The sequence below is a fragment of the Erinaceus europaeus genome, chromosome 16, assembly GCF_950295315.1.
Source record: "Erinaceus europaeus chromosome 16, mEriEur2.1, whole genome shotgun sequence".
Classification (NCBI taxonomy): Eukaryota; Metazoa; Chordata; class Mammalia; order Eulipotyphla; family Erinaceidae; genus Erinaceus; species Erinaceus europaeus.
In genome coordinates this window covers 19,136,966-19,159,900 of record NC_080177.1, presented here as the reverse complement: position 1 = coordinate 19,159,900, position 22,935 = coordinate 19,136,966, and the positions used below count along the sequence as shown (strand labels likewise).

The following is a 22,935-nucleotide window of genomic DNA, read 5'->3' as shown; positions in this document are numbered from 1 at the left end:
CATGGCTTGCCATTTGGTCCAGGTTGCAAGCAAAAGCCTCAGTTCCCTGCAATGTTCACCTCTTTGAAGGTTGCTCTAGTGTCTTCATGATTAGACAGCTGGCTTCCCCCAAAGTGAACAGTATAGATGGATAAAGGTGGAAGTCAAATGACTTATGACCAAGCCTAAGATATATTCCACAATATCCTGTTGGTGGCACAGTTCAATTCTGTTCATTTTGAGAGGAGAAGACACAATGGTAAGAATACCAGGCCGGGGGTGGGGAGGGGGGGAGACAGGTGGTAGCACACACACTGCAGTGCATAAAGACCCAGGACAGGTTCAAGCCCCAGGTCCCCACCTGCAGGGGGAAAGCTTCATGAGTGGTGAAGTAGAACTGCAGATGTCTCTCTGTCTCTTTCCATATCTCCCCCTCCCCCTCAATTTATCTGTCTCTATCTAATATTAAGGAAATTTGAAAAAAAAAAAAAGGAAAATTAAAATTAAAAAAATACCTCAGTGAGGAACACTGAGGGCCCTATGGGAAGTTAGCAATCCCAGCAAGTATAACTATGCTGCAACAGTCATGATGAAATTAGGCTTTGTTCAAAACCAAGATTCATCACAGTAAACTTAGAGAACCTACTTTATTAGATAAATTAGGCAGCATCCCTGGGGGTCGGGCGGTGGCGCAAAGCGCAGGGACCAGCGTAAGGATCCCGGTTCAAGCCCCCGGATCCCCACCTGCAGGGGAGTCGCTTCACAGGCGGTGAAGCAGGTCTGCAGGTGTCTATCTTTCTCTCCCCTTCTCTGTCTTCCCCTCCTCTCTCCATTTCTCTCTGTCCTATCCAACAACGAATTGCGTCAACAAGGGCAATAATAATAGCCACAACGAAGCTACAACAAGGGCAACAAAAGGGGGGGAAAATGGCCTCCAGGAGCGGTGGATTCATGGTGCAGGCACAGAGCCCAGCAATAACCCTGGAGGAGGAAAAAAAAAAAATTAGGCAGCATCCCTTCTAGCAAGTAGAAAGGCTTCCAAAATGGAAGTGTTTTCACAAGTGGAGAAAAGGTGGGGCAGAGGTTCTTTTGGTCTTTAGGGAAAGATTAGGGAAAGACTATCTCTTTACTAGTGCTAGACAATGGGGTGTTATGCAGATAAAATGCTAATATTGACAGTAATTAAGTTAGAGGTTAATTTCTTATGGCACAGAGCATAATGTATTAAACTCTCAAGCATGAGATCCCCTGTTTGATTCCCAGCATCACATGTACCAGAGTAATGCTCTGGTCCTCTCTCCTTGCTTCCCATAAATAAATCTAAAAAAAAAAAAAAGTATTGGGGTTGCATGCCTGAGGTTATGAGGTCTCAGCTTCAATTCCCAGCATCATCATAAGCCAGAGCTGAGCAGTGCTCTGGACGTTCTCTATCATTAATTAATGCTCCGGGTTAAGCACACTTAGTACAAAACACAAGGACCCTTGCAAGGATCCTGGTTCAAGCGCCCAGCTCCCCACCTGCAGAAGCGTCACTTTGCAAGCAGTGAAGCAGGTCTGCAGGTGTCTATCTTTCTCTCCCCCCTCTCAATTTCTCTCTGTCCTACCCAACAGCAAATGGAAAAAGTTGGCCACCAGGAACTATGGATTCATGGTGCATGCACCCAGCCCTGAAGGCAAATTAAATAAATTAATTAATACTAAATATATTTATTGTATACCTAAGGCTCAGAGGTCCCAGGTTCTATCCCCAGTATTACCATAAGCAGGAATTGAGCAGTGTTCTCTCTCTCCCTCTCTACAGAAGGGGGGGGGGGAGTGGGGAGTCAGAACATTACTCTGGTACATGGTACCAGTGGTACCAGGGGTTAAACTGGGTGTCTCAGATTTGAGGGTTCAATAATTAATCCACTGGGCCGCCTTTTTTTTAGTTAGTGGCCAGGTATAAACTAGTTGAGTATGAAACTCATACATAAGCATCCCAGTTCGAACCCTGACATGACATCTCTCAATGTGAAACTCTAACATGAATTAAATAACTGACAAATAAAAAGGTGGGCGGGGCTTAAAATCTGGGTGGTGCTCATGGTAATGCAGCTGCACTATCCAAGTGAGCTATTTTACCCCGCCCAGTTTTGTTTTGCTTTGTTTTTCCTTTTAAGGGGAAGAGAATCAAACCACAGAGGATCGGGTGAAGAGCCTCAAAGTCTTTTCGGACCCCGGAGGTGACGTGTGAAAATCTTCAGTACGGAGCCGAACTGGTGTGAGAGCAGAGGAGATGAAAAAGCACGACTGGCTGGCAATAGACATAGAAGTAGCCCTGTCTTTGGTTAAGGTGTGTGCGTCTGGGTGGACAAGATTTCTGAAGGGGAAGGGTGGTGTGTCCACAGTCTCAGAGCTGGGAGCAGAATTATTACTATTATTTATTATTTTATGATTACCGTTTACCAGAGCACTGCTCAGCTCTGGTCTGTAGTGGTGTTGGGGATTGAACCCGGAGCCTTTGGTGCCTCAGGCATGAAGGTTGGTTTCTTTTGCTTGCATAACCATTACGCTATCTCCCTAGCCGCCTGGGAGAAGAAATTTTTTTTTTTGCCGGCAGAGACCGCGGAGGCCAGAGGATGAATACGGGGAGATGATTTTGCATTATCTTAGAGATAATCAAATATGGGAGGAGAGCGTAATCTTAAAAGCCTTTTTACCCCCTCAGGGCTCAGAGAAGGGAAGCGCTGATCCCGTGCTCAGGCAAAGGCCAAGCCCAGGCAGTGGAGACGGAACCCCAGCCTCCACGGCAGGCTGGGTGCCAGCGGCCGGGCTGTCTAGTCCTCAATCCCTGTTTCCTCCAATTCCACGCCCCGGGCTGACACAGAAGCTGGCAGGCCCCGCCTGGGTCCCGGCCGGAGCTCCGGGGACACGCCCCACCCTCCTCCCGGGGCCCGCGCCGGGGTGGGGGCGGGAGCGGGGGCGCTCGTGCCCGGCGCGTGCGCGCGGCGCGCAGAGAGGCGGCCCGGGAGCGGGGGAGCGCGCGCCCTTCACGTAACCCGGCCCCGCGGGCGGCGACGCACACGACGCGCCCCTCACGTGGTCCCCGTCGCCGGCGGAGGCGGGCGCGGGCGCGTCCCTGTGGCCAGTCACCCGGAGGAGTTGGTCGCACAATTATGAAAGACTCGGCTTCTGCTGCTAGCGCCGGAGCTGAGTTAGTGCCGAGAAGGTTTCCCTGGGCTGTCCTTGTCCGGTGGCCTCTGCTGCCGCCTCCGGAGACGCTTCCCGATAGATGGCTGCAGGCCGCGGAGGAGGAGGAGGTGGAGTTGCTGCCCTTCCGGAGTCTGCCCCGTGAGGAGAATGGTACTGCTGGCCCCGCGCAGGCCCCGGCGGCGGCGGCGGCGGGCGGCGGGCGGCGGGGGGACGACCCGGGGGTGGCGGGGTGGCGGGCCGGGCCGGAGAAAGACCCGGCGGGCCAGTGCGCGCGGAGGAGCCGCGGGCCGGCCGGCCGACCAGCCCCGGTGGTTCCGGGCTCGCTGCGGCGGGACGGGAGCGCGGTGGGCTCGGGGCTGCGGGGCAGGAAGCCGGGCGCAGGTCCATGGTGACGGCTGCGCGCCGGCGGCCGGGATCGGAGCCCCTGGCGACCCCGGGAGGCGGCGTCCGCGGGCCGGGGAGCACCTGGCCGAGCCGCGGTGCTCAGCCTCCGAGCGGGCGTCGCATCTCCCGCGAGCGCGGTCGTCCTGGCGCCGGCGGATAAGGCGGCCGCTCGCCCTGCCCGGGTTCCGGGAGGAGAAGCAGGAGCAGCGCGGGAGCCGGGCGGAGGCGGGAGGCGGGAGCCGGGCGGGGGCGCGGGGCGCGGGGCGCTGCCGGCTTTGCTGCGCAGCGGACGCTCTACAGGTACTTGCGGCTCGCGGAGCCCCGGGGGAGGGATGTGTGTCGTCTGTCTGCTGTGGAAGTGTCCCTTTAGCAGCGATGGAAGCTTTTGTTTTTACTTAATTCTGCATTTATTTTCATTCTTGTTCAAAAGTAGATATGTATTTTATTTTCATGAGAGAAACAGATCAGAGCCACTGCTCCCCTCTGGCTTAATGGTGGTGCTGAGGATTGAACCTGGGACCTCCCAGAGCCTTCGGTATGACAGCTCTGGGCATAACCATTATGCTGTCTCCCCAACTCCTTACTTACTTACCCACTTACTTATTTATTTTTAACCGAGGAAATATGTAGCGACCACGCTGGGGGAGGGTCAGTGGTTTTTTAATTTTATTTTACTTTAGATTTTATTTATTTATGAAGAAGATAGGAAGGAGGAGCGAGAACACCAGACATCACTGTGGAACATGTGCTGCTGGGAACTGAACTCAGCACTTCACACTTGAGAGTCCAGCGCTTTATCCACTGAGCCACTTCCTAGACCACTTTTTTTTTTTTTTTTTTTTTTTTTTACCCGAGGTGGAGAGGGAGGGGCGGTGCATTGCTACTTTGGGTTGCTGTTAAGGACCAGAAAGCCAGTCCGAAGGTTTCTGCCAAATAAACCCTGGTGGAGCTGGGTGGGTGTCTTCTGGTGCGTCCTCACACCTGATGCCGGGGTTTCCTGGTCTCCAGAAGCCACAGCGAGTGCTGTGTAACCACCATGAATATCGCCAGGTTTTTGTACAAATGTTCTTCCTGGCACAGTGCTCCACCTTCTTCGGTAACGTAACGTCAATGAAGATGTCATTTCAGCAGAGTTTTGGACAAGGATTTAAATGGATTTTTAAGGAAATCTGTTTGTGGGGAGGTGGGGGGGTGGGGTTTAATCACTGACCTTTCTTACACTAAAGAAAAAAAAAAGCCATTAATGCTGACTCGAATAATAGTCTAGTTTTTTAAATGGCAAATAGCACAAGTTTAAACATTCCATTTCAGTATTTAGGGGGCCATGGGCAGAGGGCATAATGGTTATGGACAAGACTTTTAATTCCCAAGACTCCACGGACGCAGGTTCAATCCCTCCCATCACCTTGAGCCAGAATTGAGCAGTGCTGTGGTTTAAGAAGAAGGAGGAAATGAAGATGAATCATTTCATATTAAAGTTTTATCTATTTACATTGCTTGAGTCCTAACTGCGATTGTATTTAGTGATGCTCATTACATTTTTCTAACAAATGATAGTGGAGCTTTGTGACCATCTAAAACTGGGGTTCTCCATTCAATAATGTCATTTTCTTGTGCTTCCTCAACTTTTATGTGAACATGTTGACCTAGAAATTCTCCTAAATATGCTGCATCTATCTACTCCTTATAAATCTTTTATTTATTTTTACCAGAGCACTCCTCAGCTCTGGCTTATGATAGTGTTGGGTATTGAACCTGGGATTTTAGATCCTCAGGCATGAGAGTCTCTTTGCAAAACCATTATGCTATCAACCCCTGCCTCCTTACAAATCTTTTTAAAAATTACTATTCTAAAGATTGATTGACTGGATAATGAGAGAGAGAACACCAGAGCATCACTCTGGCGCATATAATGCGAGGAGTAGAACTTGGGGTTCCTTGTCTGAGGACAGTCGAATGCCTTGTCCACTGTGCCACTTCCTGGGTGACTGTACAGTTCTTACCATAGAAATCTTTTTAAAAAAGATTTGTTTTGGTCAGGAGAGAAAGCATGATGGTTATGCGAAGAGATTCATTTCTAAGGCCCCAGGTTCAATTCCCCAGCTGAGTAGCTCTGGTAAAAAACAAACTCATGTTACTTTAAGAAAGAAATTGTTTTTATACTTATTACTTATGAGAGAGTCACATGAGATAGACAGAGAAACCAGGGCACCACTAAAGTACGTGCTGCCCTGGGGACCGTACTGGGAACCTCAGGCATACAGGTCTGATGCTTTCTACCTGTTGAGATACTTCCTCACCTCTGTAACTTTCATTTACAGCATTTGCCTCTCTGGGCCCATGATGTAACTCAGTGGAGTATGTGTCTCCCTTTATGAGGCTCTGAGTTCTATCCCTATCAAGCTGCCCTCCCTCCCCTGATTCTAAAGCATTTGCTATTGGTGGTTTCTTTTTTTGATACTAAAAGCAGACACTTTTGTTCTTAAAAGTTTTAAAACAAACCATCCAACTGACCAATAATATTGCCAAAGTATCACGAAACACAACTTTTAAAAAACGGGAGTATAATCAAATTTTGTACAGAATTATCTACTGTGGCTACTTGAAATTCTTGTTTTTTTCATTTGGGGATTGCTTGTTTAGTGTTTGCAAATATATTCCAGACACTGTGGTGGGCACTGAACAGCGAAGATGTGTTAGACCCAAGTTATTTCCCTCCCTCCTTTCCTTCTGAGCCAGTGGCCTTGTACAAGCTCAGTTTCACAGCTCTTTGGCCACTTTTTCTTTCAGATAGAAAGGATGGTAGAGAGGGAGAGATACCACATTAGACACAGCATTGGAATTCCTCCTGGCACTGTTGTAATACTCCCCTGTGGCGCCTGGGTTCAAAAAGATTCACCTGTCTGTTGTAAGTGGATAATACCCACATTATTTCATGGAATATTCAGTGTATATGGTGTTGGAAGCACTGTGATAATAGTTTTGTAGAATAGTATTGACACAAAGAGATGTGACACTGTTGCACAGTGACATACACACACACACACATATATATATATATAGAGAGAGAAAGGAAAGTCTGGTAAACTTGCAAAGAAGCTGATAGCAAAGTTTTGTGGAATTATTAGCACCTGGAGTTGACAAGATAAAAGAGAGAAAGGGTGTTGAATTGGTACATTTAGTTGAAAGGCATTGAACTTTAGAAGAAACATCTGTCATTTATTTTGGAAAAATTGGTGTGTTTATTCTAAGGAATTTGAGCTTTAGGAGAGAAAACCATCCTTAGTTTATTCTGGGGTGGTTGTACAAGTGTTTGAAATGCGTGGAGCATGGGAGGCTAACGAGTGCCTGTAAGTGTTTCAAGCATAGGCAAAGACCAGCTTACTGAAGGCAGTGCATAGCATGCAGAGCAGTTTGATTTTATTTTGGAGACTTGGAGAATTCACTCAGAGAAGCAATGCAGAGGGTAAATTGATAACATGTAATTTATTTATTTTATCTTAGTGAGAGAGCAGTGCAGAGAGAAAGATACAAGGAGCTCAGCTCTGGCTTATGGTGGTGCTGAGGATTGAATCTGGGATCTCAAAACCTGAGGTCTTTTGCAGGACCATTAGGTTATCTCCTCTGCCCTTTGTAGGTTAAAAAAAAAAAGATTTTATGATAGAGGAAGACCGCGCTACTGGGGATTGAACCCAGGACCTCATACATGCAAATCCTGTGCTCTGCTGAGTTACTTTTCCTGACGACTGTTGTAGATGTTTTGATTTAGGAATCTAAAGTTCTCGCTTTAGGATTTTAATATGTTATGGATGGGGAGATAGCACAGCAGTTTATGAAACAGACTCCCTCACCCCTTTTTTAAAATATGATTTATTCATCAATGAAAGAGAAGGAGGAGTGAGGTAAAACCAGACCATCACCCTGACACTTGTGATGCCAGGGTCTCCTGGCCAAGAATCCAACCCTTTCTCCATGGTGCTACCTCCTGAGCCTCTGTGCAACAGACTTGTATACCTGCGGCTCAAGTTCAACTACTGATATCACTATAAGTCAGTGATATCAGTGTGATATCAGTGAACAGTGTGCTCTGGTAAAGGAACAGGAAAAAGGAAATTACCGTGTTAGAAATAAAGTAAAGTGAATCACTATATACTCATAGCCAGTTTCAGCTGTTGAAACTTGTGAATTTTTTTATTTTCTGCTATCCCTTCCAGCCCCACCTCAATTGGATGACTAAAAAAAAAAAAAAAAAAAAAAAGAACGTATGACAGTCCCATAGTACTATTAGCACTACTATAAATTTAGTAATTATTTAATGTTAACGTTTTTCACTTGGTTGGTTTGACTCAGAATTCAAAGATTTTCACACAGCATTTGGTTGATAAATAAACCTCTCACTCTCTGGAACTCCCACCCCACCCCCCTTTTAAAAATTTTGACTCAGTGCTTGGGGATGAACTCATGTCTTTGCACCTGTGTGATTCCACTGACTGCCCTCTCCAGTCCTGATTTTCACTCACACATTTATTTGGTTTTCAGGTGGGGACGGAGGGGAGAGACAGATGAGAGACACCATAGCACCAGCCCTCTATCTCTGGAGCATCCCCAGTGGCATCCATGGTATTTCATGTGATGCTAGGGTTTAAAGCCAGAACCTTGTAGACAGCAAGGCCTTTCTGCCTTTTTTTTTTTTTTTTTTTTGTCATTTACCATTGAGTTATAAAATTTAAAAAAAACCTAGTTCATTTTACCTAATTTGTATTTTTTCAATTCAAATTTCTCTGTATTTTGTCTGAATGAATGTGTCTCTATTGCACTATATAGCATCTTCTTTTTTTCCTTTGTATTTCCGGTGAACTGGTGGTCAATCCAAAGATTAGATTCTAGTTTGGTATTTTGGCAAGAATACTTCACAAGCTTTGTTTGTTACATTAAGAGACACATGCTTGCCAGTGTGTGCCTGCTCTCTCCTTTTTGTTTGTTTATTAGAAAGGTAGGAGGAGAAAAAGAGCCAAACATCACTCTGGTACATGTGCTGCCAGGGATCACACTTAGCACCTCATGCTTGAGAATCTAATGCTTTATCACTGTGTCACTTCCTAGACCACCTAGTCTCTTTTCCTTCCCTTCCTTTCCCTTCCCTCCCCTCACTGATTGACCAGTTGGTGTTGTCAGCTGCCTAATATATATATATATTTTTTTACTAGTGGAGTTCCATTTTAGACATACACATAATACTGATAGTTTTGGTAGTAGCCATTGATGACTGTCGCCATTGATCTATGACTTTATTTGGGTTTCTCTTTCCTATGCCAAATTGATGCTTTGGTCTGTCTGAATTCCTCTCCTCCCATCTTGTGTTAATAAGCAAATCCACTTTTTCTTTCCTTCTTTCTTCCTTTCTCTTTTAAGAATATGAGCATCTTTTGATATGAAATTGAAAAGAGCTACAGAGACTTAAACTGAGTCTTTTATATTAGTTGGCACAAAAGAACTTGGGCTAGACTTGTGACTTGTAGAAGGGAACATTTCAATTATTTGATCAGTCTGAATATGAACGAAATATTTGCCTTGGAGAACGTCAGGACCTCTTCTGTTTTTTATTTTTGCCAAAAAAAAAAAACAACATTGGTTCTGATTTAAATTAAGTTAGTACCTTTCAATATTTAGTGGACCTTTTATTCTACTCATCTTGAATTTAGATAGATACCCTGGTTCTTTTAAACTTGCTTTGGGGGAGTCGGGTGGTGGTGCATCGGGTTAAGTGCAAGCGCAAGGACTGGCATAAGGGTCCCAGTTCAAGCCCCCGGCTCCCCCCCTGCAAGGGAGTTGCATCACAAGTGGTGAAGCAGGTCTGCAGGTCTCTGTCTTTCTCTCCCCCTCTCTGTCTTCTCCTTGTCTTGATTTTGATTTCTCTCTGTCCTATCCAACAGCGATGGCATCAATAACAGCAATAAAACAACAAGGGCAACAAAAGGGAATAAATATTTTTAAAAAAGAAAAATGAAAGAGTAATGTACAATAAGAAAAAAATAAACTTGCTTTGGGGAGAATGTATTCTCTGTTTAGACATTTGGAAGCCTTTCTAAAGGAACTTGGGCTGTGTAGAAGTAGACAGTTTTTTGACATTGGTAGGCTTGATTCTTCACCGCCAAGTCATATCTTTTTAAAAAAATATTTTAATATTTATTTATTTACTTATTCCTTTTAGTTGCCATTGTTGTTATTGATGTCGTCGTTGTTGGATAGGACAGAGAAATGGAGAGAGATGGGGAAGACAGGGGGAGAGAAAGATAGACACCTGCAGACCTGCTTCACCGCCTGTGAAGCGACTCCTCTGCAGGTGGGGACCAGGGGGCTCCAACCGGGATCGTTACTCTGGTCATTGCATTTTGTGCCGTCTGTGCTTAACCCGCTGTGCTACCGCCTGACTCCCCAAGTCATATTCTTTTATGAACATCATTGTTACTACCTCTGCCTATAAATAGCAGATGGTAATCTTTCCTCTATTTGCCCTTAGGAGTAATACTAGGATTAGAATTTGTGAAACACTGTGTTTCCCTTTACACTATGAAGGCATGTTAGTAATTTAACATCTCAACTGTATAGCTACCAGAATCTCAACCAGTTCCTCTTGGAGGACAAAAAAAGCTTTTGAGTCAGGCCATTATCAAGAACCCAACAAGTATGAGCTCAGAGTTCACTGATTTAAAAAAAAAAAATGTGCAGAGGGACATTTAGTAGAGTAGTTGCCTACTTCCTCTGACAGTTTGGTAGTACATTGAGTGGCTCACCTGGCAGAACATACATGTTACCATGTGGAAGGACTTGGTTCAAGATCCCTGCCTTGTCACGGAGCGGAGAAGCTTCACGAATGGTGGAGCAGTGTAGCAGGTGCCTGTCTCTTTTTGCCTCATCTCTATCAGAAAGAATAAAAAAGCGGAGGGGGTGGGAAGAGAATGGACACCAGGAACAGTGGAGCTGTCGAGGCACTGAACCCTAGTAGTAACTTTGGTGACCTCAAAGGGGAAAAATGGTAGAAGGTAAGTTGTCTTGAGCAGCAGGTACTGTAAGGAGGAGACTGGAAAAACATTAACTAGAATGATTGGTCTGTGAATTACTTTTAGTATACCAATCAGTGGCCATTCTTGAGGAGCATAACTTGGTGTATCCAATACCCATGAGACATTTTTCTTATTTAAAAAAAATATGACTTTAGACAAATTTTCATATTACCAGAGCACTGCTCAGCTCTGGCATATGGTGGTTGGAAGATTGAACCCGAGACCTTGGAGTCTCAGACTTAAAAAACTTGTTTGCGTAACAGTTATGCTGTCTTCCTGCCCTCAACTTATTAACTATCTGATACAGATAGTTATTTTCTTCCTAACGTATATAAGGAATAGAGGAGTAAAAAAAAAAATCTCTCTTTCCAGTGGTCATAAGGGGGAGAGTAGATGTTGACTTGTCAAATAGTAGAAACTTAGAGAAGGGTAACTTGTTTTACTATTATTATTTGAAGATTTACTTTTGTGTGTGTCAGGGAGATAGACCAGTGCACTGCTTAACTCTTTCTTGCATATTATGCTAGAGATCGAACCTGGGCCACCAGGCATGCAGAGAAGTCATCCCAACCCAGGCTGATTACTATAAATGACTTATTTTCTGAGAATGACAGCAGAGGGTTTGGGAGATACAGCTTACTTGATAGGACGTGCTCCTTACCATTCACAAGGTCCTGAGTTAAAGCACTGGCACCACATGGAAACATCATGGCACTCTGTCTCTGAAATCGAAAAGGGGGTGAGGAAGACAGAAACAACCAACCAGGGAACTGTGATGGTGACTGCACAAATCACTAGTCCAGGGGGTTGGGGGTGGGGGGAAGGTATCAGAGCACTGGCCACAGGCAGTGCCAAGGAGTGAACCTGGGGCCCTGGTCAGGCAGCTTCGGTGCTGAGCCACCTCCCTGAATGCAAGAAGGGATTTTATATCCAGAGGGCATACATATTTGTGTCATCTCAGATGACAGTTGTTAGGTTAAGTAAAAACATAAAGGTCCTTTAACAGAAAAGTATTAAAAAGTACACCGTATTTCCTTCTAATTCTGTAAGACAGAACATTTACCTTTAGAACCAAGTGTGTTACCAAATTACCAGGTTATTCACAATTCAGTTTTTTCTTGACAAAGTTTAGTGACTTAGAAAAAAAAGTTATTTATAAATAAAAAATACCAACAAGACCATAGGATAAGAGGGGTACACCAGACAGAGGTTTTTTTTTAAATTTTTTTAAATCTTTTATTTATTTGTTAGAGACAGTCAGAAATTAAGAGGGAAGGGGATGAGAGGGGGGAAGAGACAGAGACACCTACCTGTAGCACTGCTTCACCGCTTGTGAAGCTTTCCCCCTGCAGGTGGAGACCGGGGGCTCAAACCTGGGTCCTTGCGGACTATAACATGCACTCAGCCAGGTGCGTCACCACCTGCCCCCCAGAGGTTTTTATTGCTTGTATGTTTGTTTTAAACCAGTGCACTATTCAGCTCTAGCTGAGTTTGATTCCTAGGAATCAAACCTGAGACTTTGAAGCCTCAGGCATGAGTGAATCTCTTTGTATAACCTTTATCCTGTCTTCCCCACCCTAGATTTCTATAATGATTAGAAATTTTTGGTTAAATTGTAGAGGCCTTTTATGAATTTACTAACAAAACTGTCATTGCTCAGAGGTAAAGAAATAGGTTGATAGAATTTACTCATGATAAGTTTCAAGTTTTTTTTTTTTAAATATTCCCTTTTGCTGCCCCTGTTGTTTTATTGTTGTAGTTATTATTGTTGTTATTGATGTCATCATTGTTGGATAGGACGGAGAGAAGTGGAGAGAGGAGGGGAAGACAGAGAGGGTGAGAGGAAAACAGACACCTGCAGACCTTCTTCACTTGTGAAGCGACTCCCCTGCAGGTGGGGAGCCGGGGGCTCGAACCGGGATCCTTATGCCGGTCCTCGCGCTTTGCGCCACCTGTGCTTAACCTGCTGCACTACAGCCTGACTCCCAAGTTTCAAATTTTTTAAATAGAAAATGTCCTAATATTTTCTTTAGATTTACTTTTCAGATTCATCATACTGGTGTTATCTAAAAATGATTGAAATGGGTATTTTTGATGAATCTGTTTGATTCAACAAATTCTGTTGCTTTGGGATGATCTTTTATTAGGTAACTAGTGGCCAAGGATAAAAGTAAAGAGTTTGAATTGCAGGGTGGTTTGGGTGGTGGTGGTGCACATGTTACAGTGTGCAAGAGTGAGAGCTTGACAAACAGTAAAGCACAGTACTGGTCGGTGTCTCTCTCCCTCTTTATCTTCCCCCTCTCACTCACAGCAGGTTAAGCACAGGTGGCGCAAAGCACAAGGAACGGCGTAAGAATCTCGGTTCAAGTCCCCTAGCTCCCCACCTGCAGGGGAGTCGCTTCACGAGTGGTGAAGCAGGTTCTGAAGATGTCTTTCTCTCCCCTTCTCTGTCTTCCCCCCCTCCATTTCTCTCTGGTCTATCCAACAACAACGACATCAATAACAATATCCACAACAACGATAAAAAAAAACAGCAAGGGCAACAAAAGGGAAAAAAGCCTCCAGGAGCAGTGCATTCATGGTGCAAGCACCAAGCCCCAGCAGGAACCCTGAAGGCAGAATAAATAAATTAATTAATTTCACAATAAAGAATAAAAAGTAAGTATATAATTTGAGTTCTTTTTTAAAAAGATTTTATTTATTTTTATTATCTTTTATTTATATTTGAAAATTGAGCCAGAAATCGAGAGGGATGGGGGAGATAGAGAGGGATAGAGACAAAGATACCTGCAACACTGCTTCACCATTTACAAAGCTTTCCCCCTGAGGTGAGAATTGGGGCTTTGATTCTGGGCCCTTGCGCATTGTAACATGCGCCTAACCAGGTGCGCCACTGCCAGCCCCAAGATTTTATTTATTTATAAATGAGAAAGATAGGAGGAGAGAGAGAAGGAACCAGACACCACTCTGGTACATGTGCTGCCAAGGAGTGAACTCAGGACCTCATGCTTGAGAGTCTAGTGCTTTATCCACTGAGCCACCTCCCAGACCACTATATTTGAGTTCTTATATACTTTTTTGCTATGGTTACATTATTCAGATATACAAAAATGTATTGATCAGAATATAGGTAACTGCTATCCAGTTTAATTAAAGTAGTTAATAGTTTGAAACTTTCCAACTACCCATCAAAATCCCATTTCACCATATGTTTGAGCCAGGTTTGAGCCTGGTGTCCACTGCATTGAAGGAAGCTGCCATGTTATGCATCCATCCATCCTTCCTTCCTTCCTTCCTTCCTTCCTTGCCACCAGGGAGTTATTACAGGGGCTCTCTGCTTACATGGCAAATCCACTGCTCCTGGTAGTCATTTATCACCACCCTGCTGTCATTTATTGGACTGGACAGAGAGAAAAATTGAGAGGTCATGGGGATGCGAGTGGAGGGGCCACAGAGAAATAGACACTTTGCAGTACTGCTTTACCACTGTGAAGCCTACCTGAAGGTGGAGGTGGGGATTTGAACCCAGTTCCTCATGCAACTAGGTAAGCCACTGCCCAGCTCCTGGTGGTGGCTGTCTCTTTCTCTGCTCCCACAACCCTCTCCTACCAAAGGAAGAAAAAAATTCCATTCCATTTCTGCAGATTAAAAATATCTTCTTAACATTAACTTTGCATGGCTTTATAGTGTTGTTACATAAAATATATATGATAAATTCTGGTTTGGGAATATCACTGAATTGCATGTATGGAATTATATCTTTATGGATTTTGTTCTTTTTTTTTTTTTTGCCAGAGTACTGCTCAACTATGGCTTATGATGGTGCGGAGGATAGAACCTGGGACTTAGTAGCCTCAGGCATGAGAGGGATTTTGTTCTTTAAAATTTTTTTTTAATATTTATTTATTCCCTTTTGTTGCCCTTGTTTTGTTGTTGTAGTTGTTATAGTTATTGATGTCATTGTCATTGTTGGATAGGACAGAGAAAAATGGAGAGAGGAGGGGAAGACGGGGAGAGAAAGACACCTGCAGACCTGCTTCACCACTTGTGAAGTGACTCCTCTGCAGGTGGGGAGCTGGGGGCTTGAATGGGAATCCTTACGCCAGTCCTTGTGCTTTTCGCCACCTGTGCTTAACCCACTGCACTACTGCCTGACTCCCAATTTTATTCTTTTTAATCTTTTAATCAACATTAAGTTTTTCTCCTTTTTATTAGTGACTTAATAATGATTGACAAGATTGTAGGGTAAGAGGGGTATAATTCTATACAGTTCACCACCAGAGTTCCTTATCCCATCCCCTTCATTGGAAGGTTCCCTATTCTTTATCTCTCAGGGAGTATGGACCAAAGAGCTTTATGGGGTGCAGAAGGTGGAAGATCTGTCTTCTGTTAATTGCTTTTCTGCTGAACATGGATGTTGGCAGATCTATCCATAATCCCAGCCTGTTTGTATCCAGGCTGAGGTTCCAGGACATATTGGTAAAGTTCCAGGACGTATTGGTCAGGTCTTCTCCCCAGGGAAGTCAGGTGGGTGTCATGGTAGTAGCATCTGTAACTTGGTGGCTCTGGAAAGCATTAAGATATAAAGCAGAACAAATTGTTTAATAATCAGGAACCTAAAAGAAAGAATAGAGCAGATGAAACTAAGGATCTTCCTGTTGGAAGAAGCTAGGAAGTCTATTTTAGATATATTCTAAGGGGCCCATGACTTTATTAATCTTTGCCTGAGCTCAACAGCTAACATGCAGGTGGGCTAAAGGTATTTTCCGGGGAAATTGTGTCAGAGTTGGAAATAAGACTAGAAAGCTAGGTCAAGGCAGAGAGTAGCTCCCAAATATGGGGAAAGTGTATAAATACCATTAACTGTTTACCCCATTGATCTGACCTAGATCCCTTCAAATGTAGCACAGAAGCCTGTGTAACCTCTGACTCCCTGTTGGTCTGCACTCGAATTCCATGGTCATAGCTAGGAACATTCTAGGCGGCACTACTTTCTGGACCAGTCTTCCTGAGTAGCAGAGTATGTTGACCCAACCTTCCTTCGGAAGAGTGGGAAAGAGTCCCTACCATTTTTCTACATTGAGGGCAAGGTCCTGTAGAGGCCCACAAGAGGGTTTATGATGATGTTCCTGATGGGAGATGATGGTGGAGAGAGGGATCTGTTAGGGGTCTAGGCCCATCATAGCTTTGTGGGAATCCAAGAATTCCCTGACTAGGGCCCCAGATGATGAGGTGGCCTGCTAGTGACATCATTAGTGTGCCGGTCTCTTGCACTTATCCAGCTTTTGTAGTCCTTACAAGGTTAGGCAATCAATATTAAGTTTTAAGAGATTTATCCATGTCAATATATGTAAGGTCTAGTTTTTCCGTTTGTTTTTGTTTTTTAATTTTTTATTAGTGATTTAATAATGACTAACATGATTGTAAGATAACAGGAGTACAATTCCACACACTTCTCACCACCAGAGTTCCGTGTCCCAATTTGCCCCCTCTTTTTTTTCTTCCTTGAGGGTTATCGCTCTGGCTCAGTGCCTGCACTACGAATCCACTGCTCCTGGAGGCTATTTTTTCCCTTTCTTTGCCCTTGTTTATTGTTGTTAATGCTGCTGTTGTTGGATAGGACAGAAGTTGAGAGAGGAGGGGAAGGCAGGGGAAGAGAAAGATAGACACCTGCAGACCTTCTTCACCGCTTGTGAAGTGACCCCCGCAGGTGGGGGCCTGGGGGCTCAAACTGGGATCCTTGTGCTGGTCCTTGCACTTGATGCCATGTGTGCTTAGCCCACTGTGCTACTGCCTGCCCCCCTCTTTAAAATGTTTATTGATAAAAGAGGGAGAGAACACAAATCAGACTTACCACACTGGCATATGTGGGGATCAAACTCAGGAAACCACTATGCTACCTCCCAGGCCAATAGTGTGTCCCTTTAGCTGCTGTGTATTACTCCATTATATGAATATACTTTATTTGGTATGTCTTTCTATTATTGAGTATTTAGTTTGTAGGTTTTTTGTTTGTTTGTTTGTTTTTTACCAGAGCACTGCTCAGCTCTGGCTTTTGGTGGTGCGGGGGGATTGAACCTGGGCCTTTGGAGCCTCAGGCATGAGAGTCTCTTTGCATAACCATTATGCATTTTTACCCTCCTCCCATTTGTAATTTTTTTTAAAACAATGACTAACCATTTTTGTATATGTCATCTGTGCAAGTGTGCCGATCTAAGGATATATATATGTATATGTATATACATACATACAAACACACGTATTCATAGGATAAGTGCATCTTCAACTTAAATCAATAGATCTTGCCAAAGAGTTTACCCAAGTAGTTGTATAGTTTTATGGTTTTATACTGCCTCTAGAAATATATTAGGTTCTCCCTCCGACACACACACACACACACACACACACACACACACACACACACACACACACACACACTTGCATTCACACCTTATTGATTACGTTCTTTTACTTTTGACAGACTCCTCGTTTTAATTTCACATCTCGGGTCTCTAATAATGTTGATTACCATTTCAGGTAGTAGGTTTTTGACTATGGTTACCTCTCTGATGAATTGCTTGTTTAAAGCCTTAGTTTTCAATTGGATTGTATCTTTTTATTTACTTACAGTAGTCCTTTATATACTCTGGATACTAATTATTTATTTGATTCTCCAGTTGTAGCTTTTAAATTCTTTTATTTTTTGTTTATTTGAGCAACATAATCTGTTTTATAGGTAAGGAAGCAGCAGTTCAGAAACTTAAGAGTTACATAGCTAGAAATCTGATTCCAAATTTGTATTTTAGCCTCTGATCATCATCATTCAGTGACCTTTAAGGTTCCTTCTTATGCTAACAACATTCTGTGGTTACAGTTAATTTTTACTTTATTTTGAGCATTTAGAGAATTCAGATGTATATTTGCAGTGTGCCACCTCCTGTTAAAATTTGGTAATGCAGCTTGCAAAAGAAGGAAAAGTTTAAAATTAGGACTTTATGAATTTTATATTGCAGGGCACATATGTTTGGGTGATTGATGGCAGAGAAAGAGCTAAGAATTTCAAAGATTGAAAACAAAAAGCCTTGCTCTCTCTGTGTGTGTATGGTATGCTCAATTGAGCTTCCTCATATGTACTGTTTCACTGTTTCCATTGCCAGCTAATTTGTTTATTATTTTATTTTATTTTTAAAAAATATTTTTATATTTATTTCCTTTTGTTGCCCTTGTTGTTTTATTGTTGTCTTAATTTGTTTATTTTTGTATTAAAGACATAGTGATCGAGAGGAAGAAACACCTCAGAACTTCCCTAGATCCATACATGGTTATAATAGTCCTTACATTTTTTTTTTTTTATGGCTATAAAGTGAAGAATATGTGACAGAGATGATATGTACTTTAAAAACTCTAAAATATGGGAGTCAGGCTGGTAACACTGCAGGTTAAGCGCATGTGGCGCTCAAGGACCAGTATAAGGATCCCGGTTCGAGCCCCTGGCTCCCCTGCAGTGAAGTTGCTTCACAGGCAGTGAAGCAGGTCTGCAGCTGTCTGTCTTTCACTCCTCCTCTCTGTCTTCCCCTCCTCTCTCCATTTCTCTCTGTCCTATCCAACAACGACAACATCAATAACAACAGTAATAACTACAGCAGTAAAAAACAACAAGGGCAACAAAAGGGAAAGTAAATAAAATTTAAAAAACAAAATAATTTGCCATGTGGCTCTCAGTAGAAAAAAAAATTGGTCTCTTAGTGTGTAGCCAGCTGTACTTCTCTAACTTTAGTGAGGACGGGGACACACACACACACACACACACACACACACACACTTAAAGTGGTGCTGGGAATGAACCAAAGCCATATGAATGTGCATTTATTTATTTATTTATTTAAGAAAGGATTAATTAACAAAACCATAAGGTAGGAGGGGTACAACTCCACACAATTCCCACCGCCCAATCTCCATATCCCACCCCCTCCCCCGATAGCTTTCCCATTCTCTATCCCTCTGGGAGCATGGACCCAGGGTCATTGTGGGTGTGCATTTTATTTTATTTTATTTTTATTTTATTTTATTTACTAGAGCACAGCTCAGCTCTGGTAATGATGGTGTGAGGGATTGAACCTGGGACTTTGATTCCTCAGGCATGAGAGTTTCTTTGCATTATGCTCTCTATCCTATGCCCCCCCCCATTATTATTTTATACACAAACACACCCACACGCATACCAAAGCATTGCTCTACCATCCACTGGGTTCTATTGGTGCTGTCCATGGTAGCTTAATGTGCTAGGGATTGAACTTCAGGCTTCACACATGGCAGGTCACCCACTAGGTGAGGAATTTAAGGGAGTATTGTTTAAATGGGGAAGTATTCATTTGGCCTCTGATAAGTTGTACATGTTGGAGAGCAGCTGTAGGGGTGAATATGAAGATAGGGTGAAAAATCAGGACATGTTACTAATCTGTAGACTCTCCTCCCTTCATATCACTGTATTAAACTAAAGGATTTGGAAATTATTTTTTTAAACTCATAGAAGCAGTTGCTTTAGCCTTCCCCAACCCTACCTCCACCCCCACCACACACACTCCAGTCACAGATGATAATTACAGAGAGACAAAGAAAAGAAAGAGACCACAGCACTGCTTCACTGCTCAGGAAGCTTTCCCTGTGCGTGTTGCTCCCATGTGGGATGACTATGCATGTAGCTCCATCTTTATTAATTAATTATTAAGCTCCATGTTTATTAATCAGTGAAATTCAGTTGAGGCAAAGATTTGTTTTAACTATCTCCCTGTGAACTATTCAGAAACAACTGGCAGTGACAGTTTAGCCCAAACTGGTAATGACACTCATCTACCAAAATCAGACCCTAGAAAGAGATATCTAATATATTCAAGTAACCAAGTAAATAGAAGTACATTCTTTGATAAAAAGTGTATCAACTAAATACCAGTTGTTACTTAGCTTAATCATTTCTACTTCTTAAGCATTCATTAGGGTTCGGAGCTGGCAAGACACCTGGTTAGAGTTCCTGCTTTGTCAGGAAATCTAGTTTTCATGAGTGAAATCATCTGGTAGCAGCTGTCTTTTACGTCTCTTCTTAGAGAAGCAACCCTTTAGATAGCAAATCATTGTAATTTCAGGGCCAAACCTAAATCTTACACTTGAAAAAAAAAAATAGGAGCATAGAGAGCTGTGCGGTAGCACATCCAGTCGAGTGCAAACATTGATGCACAAGGACCTGAATTCAGACCCCTATTTCCCACTTGCTGGGGGAAAGCTTCACTAGTGATGAAGCAATGCTGCAGTATCTCCTCTCTATATATCCCCATGCCTCTCAATTTCTCTATGTTCATCAAAGAAAAAATGACTATCAGGAGCAGTGGATTTACCTCCCAGGCACTGAGCCTTAAGATAAATAAATGAGTAAAAAATAATAGGAGCATAATGAAAATCTTAGGAATTTAACACAGTAGGTTAACTTAGTATTGGTAGAAATTCAAATCCAAACCTGGAAAATAGCTCACTTGGCTGTTGTGCTACTTTGCCATGTGAGCGACAGAGGTTTGAGCCTGACTTTTACCACACTGAAGGAAGCTTTGGTACTTTGACCTCTTACAATCTCTCTCTCCTTCCCTCCCTCCCTCCCTCCCTCCCCCTCTCCCCTCTTTTCCTCTGCCCTACTTCTCTGTCCCTCTTTTTCTGTATTAAAAAAAATTCGGGAGTTGGGTGGTAGTGCAGCAGGTTATGCGCACATGGCACAAAGCACAAGGACCGGCGTATGGATCCGGTTCAAGCCCTGGCTCCCCACCTGCAGGGGAGTCACTTCACAAGTAGTAAAGCAGGTCTGCAGGTGTCTTATCTTTCTCTCGCCCTCTCTGTTTTCCTCTCCTCCTCTCCATTTTATCTCTGTCCTATCCAACAATGACAACATCAATAACAACAACAACAGTAATAACTACAAGAATGAAAACAAGGGCAACAAAAGGGAGTAAATAAATTTTAAAAAGTAAAAAAGAATTCAAGCTCACCGTATCACTTATCAGAGCATCACTACTAGACTTTTACCTCCCTAAGACCCAAGGAAAAGTTACGGGAATAAATATTCTTTCTTCTCAACTACAAGTACTCTACCAAGATTAAGTGTGTTGTTGTGGAATGGGAAAAGGGGGCCAGGATGAGGAAAACTGACCAGACATGAACACATCTTTTGGTTTTCAGGACACTGGTTTAAATGCAATCCTGGAGGGCAGTCTAATTTTTATCCAGAGGTCAAAATGAAGTAGACTAGGTCCAAGACATTCAATCCTTGTGATTCTGCACCTGGTTGAAATGTGAGAGTGTTTTTCTTTAGTTGATTATCCTACAGTTCTTGTCCACGTTGAACCTTTTTGGAGATGTGTCAACAGCCACAGGTTAAGGGTTGGGTTGGTCCAGCCTGACTCCCTGCTACCCCCACCTAGACCCTGGTCAAAGGCCCCTTCCTTGGCTTCAGTTAATTTGTTAAGGTGTCTTATGATACAGGGAGTCACTTTATTTCACTAAATATTTGCTTATTACAGTGGACACACAAGAGTACAAGTCAACAGTCAGATGAAGAGATATCTTGGGGTGATATGGAGCTTGTATCCTAAAAAAAACCCAGTAACTTCGAGTGGGGGAGATAGCATAATGGATATGCAAATTGACTCTCATGCCTGAGGTTCCAAAGTCCCAGGTTCAATCTCCCACGCCACCGTAAACCAGAGCTAAGCAGTGCTCTGGTGTTTCTCTCTGTCTGTCTCTCTCTGCATCTTTCTCAAAAATAAAACAAAATATTTCAAAAAAAAAACAGCTTCTATTATGGTAGAGTGTGGGCCTTGCATGGTGGCATGTGAAGGAATTCTAGTTCACCAACAGGGAAGGCTTACTAAATATCTATTGTATAAATGTGATTGATTTAAAAATTATAATCTCTTGACTTTCTTTACATCCTGAAGCTTTTTTTGAGGGGGCTGTCAGAATTTTAGCCTTCTAACCACTTGTTTGGTTCCCCCTCTTGACCAGCCTCTATTGTTACTTGATCTCTTGAGTTTTCCAAAAGTCACCTCATCAGTATTAACATATGACATTGATAGAAGCAAAAGTATGGAATGTTAGCTTGAGGGGAAATGGAGTCAAGAAGAGGTTTGCAGGTGTGCACATGTTATTTTTTTTCTTTTTCTTTTTTTTTGCAGATAATATTTACATTGCATGTCAGTGGAAGTGAGTTGAAAAAGAAAAAATTAAGGAAGAATTGGTGGAAGTGTTTTTTAGTTACAAGTGTGGGCTTTAGGGCACAAGACAAGTGGTTGAATTTAGCACAGGTAGTCGCACTCACAGGAAGGAAGGTAGAATATTTCAGTATAGGGGTCTGGGCGGTAGTGTACCAGGTTAAGTGTACGTAGTATGAAGCATAAAGTCCCGTAGAAGGATCCAGGTTTGAGCCCCGGCTTCCCAGCTGCAAAGGGGCTGCTTCACAAGCGGTGGAGCAGGCCTGCAGGTGTCTTTCTCTTCCCCCTCTTACAGTTTCTCTCTGTCCTATCCAATAAAAATGGGGGGGGGAGTATTTCAGTATAGATATTTATTGATGGATAGATGTGATAAGTTTGTAGAGATTCTCTTCTGTTTGTTTTTCACTGAAAAGGGAATGGGCATCGGTTAAGAATGAGAATGAGGGCAGGGGCTTGAAGGATTGTGGAGAGGAGATGCTATGAAGTCATACAAGAGTTTGTGAAAATGAACCAGGAAAATAATGGTGATTGGTGGGTGTCTTTTTTTTTTTTTTTTTGTATGAGACAAGAAGCCACTTACAGATAAGGTGGGTATAATTAAGTGATGCTTGAGGTTTGCAGTCGAGAACCAGAGAGTATATTTAAGAATGTCATAACAGTTTGCTGAATCAAATATCTGTAATAACCTGTACTACACCTAATGATATTTAATGTGTTGGTTTTTTTTTTCTTTTTTAAAGATTTATTTTATTTTTAATGAGAGAGAGTGAGATAGAGACCAGAGCACTCTGGCTTATAGTGGTATTGGAAATTGAACATGGGCTCTCAGAACCTCAGGCATGGAAATTTTTTTTTGCATAACTATTATGCTGTTTTCCCAGTCTTGTCTGTCTCTTCTTTTCTCTCTTTCCTCTTTTTTTTTTTTTTTTTTAATTTACTTTGGATAGAAACAGAGACACCTGTTGCATTGTTTCACCACTTGTGAAGCTTCACCCCTTGCAGGTGGGGACCAGGATCTTCAACCAGAGTCCTTGTGCTCTCTACCAGGTGTGCCAGTGTCTGTTTTT

The 22,935-nt window shown here is 43.0% G+C and overlaps 1 protein-coding gene across 1 annotated transcript in view; it reads left to right on the top strand.

The window, feature by feature from the left end:
* Positions 1-2,819: 2,819 nt before the first annotated feature.
* Positions 2,820-22,935, top strand: part of TRPM7 (transient receptor potential cation channel subfamily M member 7) — a 118,487-nt gene continuing 98,371 nt past the window's right edge. The window contains exon 1 of the mRNA XM_060174658.1: positions 2,820-3,321. Coding sequence (XP_060030641.1) covers positions 3,319-3,321 — 3 coding nt within the window. The 5' untranslated portion in view covers positions 2,820-3,318. The remainder of the gene's footprint in view (positions 3,322-22,935) is intronic.